The following is an 11,835-nucleotide window of genomic DNA, read 5'->3' as shown; positions in this document are numbered from 1 at the left end:
CATGGAAGTCATTTATTCTGTGGATACATTTCTACAACATATAGATTTAAACCTGCTCGGAGGAAATGTAATTTTTGCAAAAGGATATTCCCTCCCACTCCCCAGTCCAACATGCCATTTTAGAAAGAACACAAAGGAACAAGGAAATTAAATATACTGTCGTGAGCCAGCGTTACTTAGCCAAACACAAACATCCAGATAGAAACGATTGTTGTTCCACCAGAAGGCTAGAAGTTAAAGGATTTCCACACAATAGGAATTTCACCTCACACCACTGGGGATGTAGTAGCAGTTGTGTGATTTGTCAAACCAAATAGAGATGTGTGGGCAGGCTTTGCTGGAATACAAAGGAAGTGCATCCCATCTGAAGTTGTTTTCCAAATGCCCCCTCCCACAGAAGTGGGTGTAAGGTGTCCGCCCCCGGTGAAAGCCACGCTAATATTTACAAAAACATTTATAAACCCTTGAAGATAAGATTGGCCCGTTTTGTACAAAGAAGCTGAGATGAACAAGGTGTTTGTTCTTGTTATGTTCCATCAATGAAACTTTTATTACTTTACATTGTGGAGAACCTTTGTTTTCCTCCAAAATGACCTTCTGACCACTACCAAGGGAAAAAAAAAAATCAGTATTTCCTAGAGAAAAAGCTTTGATGTGCATCTCCACAGGAACATGCCTTCCTCTGCACCTGAGCTCTCTCACAGCTCTAGGCATCCTTCAACTTCCCTTGTAATTTCTTTTCTTTGATTGTCGGTTTTCTCTGAGTTTAATTACTAAACGCAGAAACGTGAGCTCTGGCCCTTGCAGTGTACAAGCCGATTGTGTCTACAAAAAAAGGCAGGAGAAGCAGCAAGGCCTCCTCCGAATCACCCCCAGCCTTCCCCCAAACCATTTCTGGGGTCTGCATCCTCTGGGTCTACCCCCCACCCCGCCCGCCCTGATCTCAGCTGCTGGGATGTAATCCAGTAGTCCCAGAACCCATTTGTAGACTCCTAATAAAGAAAATAAAATCGCTGTTTCCAAAGGGTCAGTCGGCTGCCAAGCCTTCCACCAGGGTTGCTGACCTGCTGGCAAGTGGGCATGATGAACACAGATACACTTCCGACTGAGAAATTTTTTTTTATTCTAAATATTTGTTCAAATGGTACCAGACAATTTGAAATCAATAAACTGTGTCGAGTGGCGAGGGCTTGCCGCTGAGAAATGACTAACGTGTGTGTGGTGCCACGCCACCGGGCGGCCTGACTCTACCCATGAAGGACGATTTGCGGTCTGAATCCTTTACATCAAATACAAACACCAGCCACGGTTACAACTGTTCAAAACTACTCAACTAGTTCAGACCGAGGGGACTACCGAGGTGAAAAGCGCCCCCCACCCCCACCCCAAGGCCTGCGAGCTCGCGGTTTCTAAGCTCGGCTGGAGAAATCTACAAATATACACATAAATACATGAAGACGAGGATAAATAATCGGGAGGGGTGGGAAACGAAAGGACTCGCTTCAAATAATAAATACAGGTTGTTGAGTCCGATGCAATCCTTACGGGGCGAGAAGGAGCGTATAAGTTAGAGGTCTCCGAAACCAAGCCAGACACTCGCGACTCGGGTCGCTCCGCCGCTGCCGGCTCTCCGACTTACCTTCGGGACATCATTACCAGATTACAGTCCCTTGGTCCGCAGGCTATGGCACTGGCAGGCTTACAGGGGAGGATCCTTGCGGCGGATTTATGGCGATCCACCCGGAGGAGGACGCGCCCCAGAGGGGCAGGTGGTGGCCCGGTCGCCTGCTCCTGTGCCGTTGCAGGCCCGGGACCCCGGTAGCAGCAACGCAGGCCAGGCCGGAGCAGGAGTGGGGGGAGGGAATGGCGAGGGTAGGGGGTCTCCCCTCCCCCAGCCCCAGCCCCCCGGGGGCCGCCGCCAAAGCCAGAGAGGTAAGACGCCGTGAGCTGGGGCCCGCGGTGGCCGCTACAGATGTGTCAGTTTGGGGGCCTCGGGCAGGCGTCCCTGAGAGGAGTGATGGGCCGAGAGATCTGTGTAGGTGGGATGAGGGTCACACGGTCCGTGGTGGTGGTTGCCGGGAATCTGCGCGGCGCAACTGTAGTCCACGCTGGCTGAGGACGGATGCGAGAGATGGCCCAGGTTGAAGACGGGCCCAGACGCCGGCGCCATGGAGTCGACAAAGTTGCCGCCCACGTACACCGGGCTGCCCTGAAGGTTGGCGCTAGCGAAGCCACCGCCGTTACTCGCCATGGGATGGGGCTCGAACTCGGGCGGCGCGTAACGCTTCTGCTGCGGCAGGCAGCTGCTGAGCGGCGCCGTGTAGGCGGCCAGGCCGTACATGTTGGGCTGCGACTTGGCGAAAGCGGGCGGCGAGGGCGCGTCGTAGGCCAGGCCAGGCACCGGCGGCAGCTGGCCCGAGTAGGCCACGTGGCCCGCCGCGCCGCCGAGTGGCGGGCTGCGTTCGGGGGACTGGCCGGCCGGCGAGTGCAGGATGCCTTTGGCCTTCTGGTCCTTCTTGTACTTCATGCGCCGGTTCTGGAACCAGATCTTGATCTGGCGTTCCGTGAGGTTCAGCAGGTTGGCCATCTCCACGCGGCGCGGCCGGCATAAGTAGCGGTTGAAGTGGAACTCCTTCTCCAACTCCACTAGCTGCGCGCTGGTGTATGCCGTGCGCACCCGCTTGGACGCTGGGCCGGGTGGACTCTTGTCCTCGCAACTCTCTCCTGCGGGGGGGAAAGGGGGGCAGAGAGAGAGAGAATCGCTGAGTCAAGGGAGATGAGGTGGGAGCCCCCTGGAGAGGGGTGCATCCTTGGTTTCCTCTTCCCCCCACCCTTTCCTCCTCCAGTTCTGGTTGAGACTGATGAGGGACAGGTGAGAGGTGAGGTTCCCACCGGGTACCAACTCTGCCCAAGCCTACCCATTAGCCGCACCTGCAGCTCCGTCTGCCTCCTGAATCCCGTTCACTCTGCCCTCCCTCTCCCTTTCTGCCTGCAGGCCCAGGAGGACTCAGATGCTGGCCTGAGGCTGGTAAGCTGGGAAGGCCTCCCTAGCTCCCTCCTTCAAAGCAAGACCCTACTTCTCTGAACACTCCTCCTGGTTTCTGCTGTTCTGTAAGGGGAGGGGTGGGCGGATGCAGCTCCAGCTAGCCTTGTTTAGGGGCTGGCTCTTGGACAGAGCACCCTAGGGAGCAAACAATCTCAGTAAGTATCTTGGCATCTCCAGCCAGCTGCACCCCAAGGCAGAAAAATGGTAAACAAACAAACAAGCAAAAAATAACTCCCCTGGAGTTGTGGGGCGTGGGGGGGGGGGTGTCGGAGTGCAGGCTCCAGGCGTCCTGAGTGTTGCAGTGCTGGGAGCGGCCACCTCAGCCCTGGCTTCTGTCACCTCGCCTCTGCCTGTCCACTCCCTCACTGCGAAGACAAATGGCTTTCTCCTGGGAGGGAGGGCCTGAGTCCGCAGCTGAAGAGGGAGGGGCAGAAGGAGCTTTCAGCCTGACAAACACTTCCCCCCCACCAACACCCACTCCAGGAGCTGCAATCCCAGAGAGCATCTGGTAAACCATGGACTAGACAACAGGCCACATCCCAGCTCTGACTTGCTCTGGACCCAGCAGCAAATTCAGAAATCATGCTGGAGAACACATGGCCAGCAAGCGTGAAGAACACAGCAATTGCCATTAAGAGAAGGAGCGGAGCTGCTGGCCATGCCCACCTTCCTCCTCCACACACTCTGAAAGCCTCCTCCACTCTAGGCTCTCCCAAGCAGAGAAGTCCAAGACTCTTCCTGTAATCCTGAATGGATTAGCTGGAGTAGGGAGAATTGGGCTGGAGTGCTCCCAGGGGTCTCCTGATTACATCCCACAGGTTCTGGAGTCAGGCTGGTTGGGTATGGATGCATCATTCTGCCACTTTTTAGTTATGTGCTCTTGAACAGGTTGCTGGTCATCTTTACCAGTTGTCTCATCTGTACATTTGGGAATGTGATGTACCTACCTCAAAGGTTTCTTTGGAAGATTAAATAATGCTTTAAAACCTTTAGCATGACTCTACCTAGTACTCCTTAGGCTATAATCCCTATTAATTTAAAGGAGTAGGGTCCAAGTGGTGTAGCCTCCTCCACACTGGATGTGGCAATGATTATACTTTCTACAAACTTTGAAGCACTGTTGGGTGCAAGAGGAGCTGAGCCCGGGGGGAACAAACACTAGGTCACTCTAACGAAGAGCTCTCTGCTAATAATGGAGACCTGCCCAGAAATGGCATCAACAGTCTTCAAGGGAAGTGGGCACCCTGACACTACAAGGGACAGTTAAGGACACAGTTGAGGAAAGGAAGGGCCTTTCCACCTGAGTTGGAGTTTAGGCATAGGGCCTCCAAGGTTACACTCTCAGCTCTGAACTTTTTTGGTCATGGGATGACTAGAGCTCCCTAGAGTCTGCAGGGATCTTTGTCCAGGGGCCCAGAGCTGAGCCCCCTTCCACAGCTACCTCCTCCGGTGGCACAGCTGCTCTTCTGCTTGGAGTTCTGTCGAGATTCCTTCATCCAGGGGAAGATTTGCTTGCTGATGGTGGCTGAAGAGTTGGAAGCATTGGGCCCACCTTTGGCCTTCTTGGCAGGCACGCCACCTCCAGGATTGGTGGGTGAGGATGGAGGCAGGGTTGGGGGTGGAGGCGGGGGTGGAGGGGGCTGCTGCTCTGAGTTCAGCCCAGGAGGCTGGCTGCCACTTCCCCCACCCTGGCTGTTGCCAGTGCCAGGCCGCATGCAGCTGCCATTGAGTTCAGCCCCCTTGTGGGCTGGGGCTCGGAGTGGTGTGGAGCTCTGGAGGGAGCAGGCAGAACCTGGATAATCCGTATCCAGAGAATTGGCAGCAGCAGGGGGAGGATAGGGCTGATGTGGGGTGCTGTAGCCATAAGTGTCATTGGCTTTGCCATAGCCATAGCCTCCGAACAGTCCTGGGTTTTCATAGTAAGCAGCCTTCTGCATCGTGCACTCCGGAAGCTCCAGGGCCTGCTGACCCTGCTCAAATAGCATTGACCACCACAGTGGGTATCCTTCACACCACCTCTAAGGTCTGCTGAATCCCCAGAGATCTGGTGTATCCTCCTGCCTCCAGGTGACCTGCTGAAAAGAAAAGTGGGAAGTCCCAGCAAGATCAGTCACTATATAAGGACTAACTCACCCATGCTCCCTGCTTCCCACCCACCTTGCATTGGAGGGATAGGAACACTATTGGATCTGAACCCTTGGAAAGTTGCAAGGACTGTCTCCTAAATGTTTAACTTAACCTGGAGGGGGGCTTCCACTCCACCCCAGAAACCATTTTATTTCTCCAAAACCATCAATTTTTCCTTTGAATCTTCACATGCAAGCACTTAAGGCTTCAAGCATTGTACAGGCTGATTCTCCCACTAAGCTGTGAGCTCCCTGCAGGTGCACGTAGGAACTGTGCCTTGTTCATTTGTGTGTTCATAACATCCCTCAACAGTGGTCTGCTGGTCATTAAGTGCAGTAAAATGTTTGATGAATGAGTGAATGAGCAATTGAATGTCAGTCAATGATGGGGTCATCTCAGCATTTTGATGGGCCAAAGGAAGCTCTGGAACCCTCTTCTCCCAAAGCCAGCACTCTCTCTCTCTCTCAAAAAAAAAAAAAAAAAAAGTATCTTCCCACCTGGTTTCAAAATCCCAGCATCTTTCAGGAAAACCCAGATGGTTCACTTGGTCATGACAAGCTGAGCTCTGTGGGTTGGCAACTGTGAAATCTACAATGTAAAAAACTGGGAGATAAAAACCAAGAAGAGCACTTAATGACTCAGACTTATTTAAAGGGTAAAAAACATTTATTCTCTTTCATCCTCATTTTTCTAGCCACTTCACTATGCCCTGCTGCTATCTCAAAAATGGTTACTATTGGAAATAGGTAAGGAGATTTGGAATTTGAAAGGTCTGCAATTTGGGCAAGTCCAAGAAGGCTTTTATAACTTTATAATCATTTTCACCATGGATCTGTTGTATAGATACTACTGTTGACCTCTACCCTGGGTCATCTCTTTCACCCCACCTCCTACCCAACCCACAACCAATGAGAGAAAATCTCATGACATGATGAATGAACCCAGAGTGAGAAGAAGAAGGGAAAAAAACATCCCAGAGAAGTTCTCCCCCTTTTGTGTCCCTTGACTCTTGATGGGGGCTTTCTCCATCACCCACCCTCCCTGCTTTTCCTAAAAGACTCCTAAGAAGTTAAAGTATAACTCATACCATTCAATCACTTTTGTCTATTTGATAAAGAAAACCCACAGGTCAGCTCTCTGGTTTGAGTTCTTGATTTTGTTTGTTTCAGGCAACTTTTCCTTCTCAGAAATTCTCCCTGGCTTCCAATGTGCTCATCATGATGAACCAAAACATTCTGACAGTGCATAGGATGGAATGGATTTGACCACAGTGCCAAAACTACTTCTTCGCTCATTTTTCTCTCAACTTTCACCAAACAGCTCAACATGAACTTTAAAAAGTCTTCAGATTGCCTTGCATGTGGTAATGCTATGTTGCCCATTGTATTTTAGAACAGAAGCGAGTGTGACATTCATCCTGATGAGAGACAGGCGCTTCTCAGTGGGATACAATAAGATCTCAGGTTATGAGAATGTTATTTCTGTTCTGAAATGTGAACTGGACTGAATCTTTCTTTCCATTCCTTGTCTGTAGAATTCTCTGTGAAAATTCCTGCATAACAAATGATCAGCTGTATCCCCATCCTTGTAACTAATGTCTGTGCCCCTCTGCCCCCAGGCCTAAGGACAAGGCACCCTGAGGTTGGGGAGGTGTGGGGACTTTTCTGGAATCCTCCTTCCAGTCTTGACCCACAGCATGTTTAAGGGTCAACTCAGACACCAGAATCTGCTGCTGCTCTCATTCCATTTACAACTGTGGAAGCAAAACATCCCCAACCTGCCTCCCATGTTGACCAAGTTTATCTTGGTGGGTGGACCAGGCAAGGTAAAAGGCTTTTTTTAAGGGATTCAGTGAGTCCTGGGACAATACTTGGTTTTACACATACAGGTATGTTTGTTCCAATGCACATTCCTGGAAAAAGCTTCGTGTTTCCATCCTGAAACTACAAATACGGGACAGCGTCCTGAGTAACCACAATCTGTTCTCCCTCTGGTTGCATGTCTTCACCCACGGCCAGGCGCACAGGATGATGACCCCTGCAAAGCAGAGGCAGCCCCAGCACTGACCTCACGGAGGAGGGCCTTAAAGCCCCCTCCCCCGAAAATACTGTACCCCAAGAAGCCACCCCTCTTCAAACAAAACCTGGGAATTTTGTAACGACCCTGGTAAAAGGCTTATTTCTTTCCAGAAATCCCTACTCCTTGTGAACTTTGCTTGAACCTAAAAAGCAGGAACGGGTCATAAATCACTCGGACAATGGTCAACTGTTCAGTGGTTCATCTTTTCCATCACTCCCCCCCCCCCTTTTTTTTTAAGGCTTTCTTTTCTCACCCTTTGGTACCTTTGCTGCAGGACCCAAATGCCTTGGGGTGAAGATGAGCCTGGGGTGGGGGAGGGGTCGCCGAGCCAGACTTGGCATTCCCCACTTAATCCGAGTCCTTAGATACCCCTTTCTCTCCCCCTCTGCACTCCTACTCTCCATCTCCCCCCACCCGCTACACACACACACACACACACACACACACACACACACGCACACACACACACACACACACACACCCTGTCAGGGGCCCACGGCTTCCCTAAACTCCACCAGCGCCGGCGCCACCCCTGCTCCTCATGGGGAAGAAGCTCCAGACAGGGTCCGGCTCCTCTATTTTCCTCCAGGTCCCAGAAAGTTGCCCAACTCTGTTCGGAGGTGCAGCCACAGGCCGGAATAGCCGGCCAAACGGTCTCCCGCCTGAAGGAAGGCGTCCCGGGAGCCACCAGCGCCCCTCTCCCAGCCACCCCGCCGCCGCTGAAGCCACGGAGCCCTGATACTTGCTCACTGCACTTAATTCTGCCCGGGATCAATACCTAATATGATACCGAATAAATAAAAGGCGCTCACAGCGGCCGGGGGACGGGGTTATTAAGCAGCTGGAGCTCTCACGGTGCATATCAATGCACCTGTCATTGTGGTTTGTAACAAAATTTATGACTGCGACCGCGGCGGCAGTAAACGCTTCAGTAAGGAATGAAAAGAAAAACACTTCCCAAGGCCCGGCACTTTTCAGAAGTGGAAAGCAGACTCGCCGGCGTAGGAGGCAGAGCGACGAAAGAATTCCCTACTCCGCACTTTTCCCGCTCGCGCGCCCCGCGAGCCGCGGGATTATATAAAGTGGCCAGCGCGGGCGCTGCCCGCAGCTCTGCTCGGCGGCCCGACGCGGGACTGGACGCGCGCCGCCTCACCAGGGACCGAGGACCTTGCTGCCCGCTGTGGCCTGAGTCGCCGGGAAGCCCGACAGAGTCGCTGGCCGGTCGGGGTGTGCGTCGGCGGGAAGGGGACGCCAGCCGCCGGCCGGGGCCGTGTGGCCAGCGCCGCGACGCTAGTCGACCGGTGGCGCGTTGAAGAAGGGGGCAGGCGGCGGAGCGCCGGTTGGGTGGCTTTCCTCGACATTCTCTCCGATTCTGCTTGGCCTGGGCTTCTCTAACCCTGTTCTGCCTACACGTGGGCTTCCGCAGCCCACGGATTTTTCTGGCGGCGGGCTAGGCACCCTGGTTCGTTGACTGAACCCGAGTCGCCAGTCTCCGCTCCCCGCCGGCTTCACTACTTTGGGATTCCGACACCACTCCTTTTCGGGTGTGCTCCAGAGCGGATTTATTTTCTTCCAGTCTTTTCCCTCAGCCTCTCTTCTGCCCTATGGGAAGCCCCCGGACGCTCCTTCTAAATCACTCCTCTTTAGCCCAGATGACTCAATATTGTAATACACTCTGCATTTAAGGCACCGGGCTCACCCCATTAAAGTGCCATAAATTTGCAGGCCGATGATCGGTTATCATGTAACGGGGCCCGCGGTTCACACCGAGGCATCCACTTCAAAGCTGCCCTTTGTTTTACATCTTGATGTATGAATCCTGATGGCTACCTCTCCAGCTTCAGAGGACAAATGGAAATGTAGTGGAAATGATTATGATTTTTTTTTTAAATCACACCCACTCACCACGATTATGCATGTGTGTGTTCTCTTGAATTTTGTCTCTAACTCTCTTTGTAGGCGCTCCGGTTTCTTTTGATACACTGTGGAGGAGGATCTGGAACAAAATGGGAAAACTCAGTAGCAACAGCGGTGTCTTCCTCACAAAAGCTAGCTAAGTGGACAGCCCTGACCTCCCCACACTCCGCCAGGGTGTCATGCCAGTGTGACTATCTTACTTGGTTCCCACAGCCATTCTAGACTCCTCTTCCCTCTCAATCCCCCACAAAGAAGTCTCGGTGGGTTTCTGGGGAGCAGGGACATTAAACACCAAATATCCTTCCTGCCAGGGAATGGGAGAGCCCAGACTCCAGGAAAGCTCCAGCCCTCCTACTTAGGCTGAACCGCTCCCCAACCCCCCAGCCAGTTCCCTATCTCCCCAAACCTCCACCAAGCTCTAAATGTGCCTAGTTCCAGGTCTGGGGGCCTGCAGCCCACTCTCAAGGAAAAGAAGAGTGGGACTGTGTAGGACTGAGGCAGGAAGGAGTTGGTTTTACAGTCTGGGACCCCCACTAAGGGACCTGGGTGTATGGATGGGGGCAGTAAACCGCAGGAAGGGGGTCCTGCTCCACACAGTCCCAGAGAATGGGCACCCAGCGCATGGTCTGCCTGGGCTGCCCACCCGTGGGTCAGAATTGGCCAGCAAACTGCCTAAGAAACAAGCATCCTTTCAACCACCTCCAACCAAAAACCCAGACCAAGCTGCCCACTGCTGTCGCAAACTACTCAGCAGGTGCCCGCCCCCTGGTCAGGTGAAAGGAGAGACTCAGTTCCCTTCCTGTGCAATTTGTCCACTGGGTAGTTTGCAAACACTTAAACGACACCCGGGAAAGCCCCACACAAAGCGTTCCCGAGCTTCTAAAGACCAGAGCGCACCGCCATAAGCCTTTGAAGTGACCTTTGGCTCTTGTTGCAATAACTCACCCCTTAATGAGCACCCAACAGAAGCAGAAGCGCCTAGGAGAGATCCCAGCCCGGTAGGACTCCCAACTTCTCCAGCTTCCCAGTTGGCCAGGCCCCAGGAAGGGGCAAGACACCAGCCTCCGGTCTCCAGTCAGCTTGACTGGGCCAGGCCCTGAAGGTAGTGTGGTGGAGGTGCCAGGTACCCGATCCTCAGGCCGGCAGGTCCCAAAGCCACTTTATATAATACATTCACGTGGGTGGACGTCAAATTCTGCTTGATTATTTTTTAATTTTGAAAAGGGATTCCTTAGAAGTAGGAGCATTCCCAGAAAGAAGAGCTCAAATTGGGAGATCACCCAGGGCCAACATCCTGCAACATTTCTTGGTTTCATTTTTTTTTTTTTACCTACCACAGGGAAACAGGATAAGTTTACGCCTAGGCATTTTGGGCTGCATGGTACATTCGAGCCCAGGCTTGAGAAAGAGAAAGGACACGGGACTCCAAGTTGGCCAGAGTTGAGCTAAAAGAGCTCCCACCATCTTTTGCCAGTTCCCAACTCCTCCCCATCCTCCATCCTGCATGGGGTCCAATTCTGATCTCCCACTTTCCCAGAATGATGGGCTTAACCCAGCTGGCTTTGGATGGCCAGCCCTAATATCCTGCCCACATCCAAAAGCAGGCAGAGCTGGAAGGGACCCTGTCCCCAGAGCTGATTCCAGGCACCCCAGCCTTATAGTCCACCTCTCCAGCAGCACCCCAGTAAGATTCTTTAGGATTGGGCTAGTGTGGAGCCTTGGTGGGGTTTATTGAAATTTTCGGGGGGAAGTTATAAGTGAGTGCTCCATGGGGCCAAATGAAATGCTGCTTGCAGTAATTGGATTCAGCTGACTAAGCTGGCAGGCGCGCAGCTCCAAGGCAGCCAGAAAAGAAAAATGTCCAGCGAATTTAAGTTCTGATGGAGCCAGGCATGGGCAGGCCATTGACAAAACAACTTCACTGCTCTCCTTGGATTGTGAAGCCCCTGAAGTCTGTCCCTTTCCGGCTGAGGGCCTGGCCCAAACTAGACTAAGGGAGAGTACTCCTTGCTTTGGGGGTTCCTTCCCTAGGGCAGTCCTGTGTTGCCTTGGGTGTGAAGCCACTCACCGTTTTTGGCGAGAAAAGACTGAAATCGTCCTCTTTGGGGGCAGCCAGGAGCAAGTAAACAAAAGGATAGACGGGATGTAGAAACCATATTTGATTGAGCTTTCCCTATAGTTTCCTTAGGGAGAAGGACTCAAAAATCTATAAGCTTTTTCTGGGGTGCTATTGCAGTCCAAACCCCAGATTGGTAAGGGACAGTGTGGACGAGTGTCCTAAATTCTTCCCTGAAGTTTTGTTGGGCTTTTTTGTTTTTGTTTTTGATGAGGGGGGGACATATTAATTAGCATTTTAACCTTCCAAGAAAAAAAAAGACTAAGCCATCTTCAAGAAGTAAAGGCTGTGTGTGTGTGTGTGTGTGTGTGTGTGTGTGTGTGTGTGTGTAGAGCTCGCTCCCCAAACAATGCAGGGAGCTGGCTGGCCACCGAGTTTATTTTAAATACAAATAAATCAGTACGCCGGTGTCCAGCCCGGCAGCCCAAGACACAGAATTAATATGACGCTCCATCTTACTTTGGCAGTGACAGTGCAAAAAAAAAAAAAGTTTTTATTCATTTTAATTTCAGCCCATTCTCCTATCTGCACATTTACCTCCCCCCCAAAA

General features: G+C 52.2%; 1 protein-coding gene across 1 annotated transcript; it reads right to left on the bottom strand.

The window, feature by feature from the left end:
• Positions 1–1,966: 1,966 nt before the first annotated feature.
• On the bottom strand, positions 1,967–5,031 carry HOXD3 (homeobox D3). Its single transcript, XM_040972105.1, has 2 exons — positions 4,488–5,031; positions 1,967–2,721 (listed from the first exon to the last, which is right to left on the bottom strand). The coding sequence occupies exons 1-2, from the start codon at positions 5,029–5,031 to the stop codon at positions 1,967–1,969; spliced, it is 1,299 nt and encodes a 432-aa protein (XP_040828039.1).
• Positions 5,032–11,835: the final 6,804 nt, after the last annotated feature.

This window comes from Ochotona curzoniae, unplaced genomic scaffold, assembly GCF_017591425.1.
Source record: "Ochotona curzoniae isolate NIBS_2020 unplaced genomic scaffold, NIBS_Ocur_1.0 contig_2210, whole genome shotgun sequence".
NCBI lineage: Eukaryota > Metazoa > Chordata > Mammalia > Lagomorpha > Ochotonidae > Ochotona > Ochotona curzoniae.
Note: the sequence above shows the minus strand (reverse complement) of the source record. Positions and strands in the feature narration are given on the sequence as shown.

Excerpts from the sequence above, each read along its gene's own strand:
- HOXD3 (XM_040972105.1), bottom strand. The coding sequence starts at position 5,031 with ATGCTATTTGAGCAGGGTCAGCAGGCCCTGGAGCTTCCGGAGTGCACG. Across the intron at positions 2,722-4,487 it reads CAGCTGTGCCACCGGAGGAG|AGAGTTGCGAGGACAAGAGT; the intron begins GTAGCTGTGGAA and ends CCCCCGCAGGAG.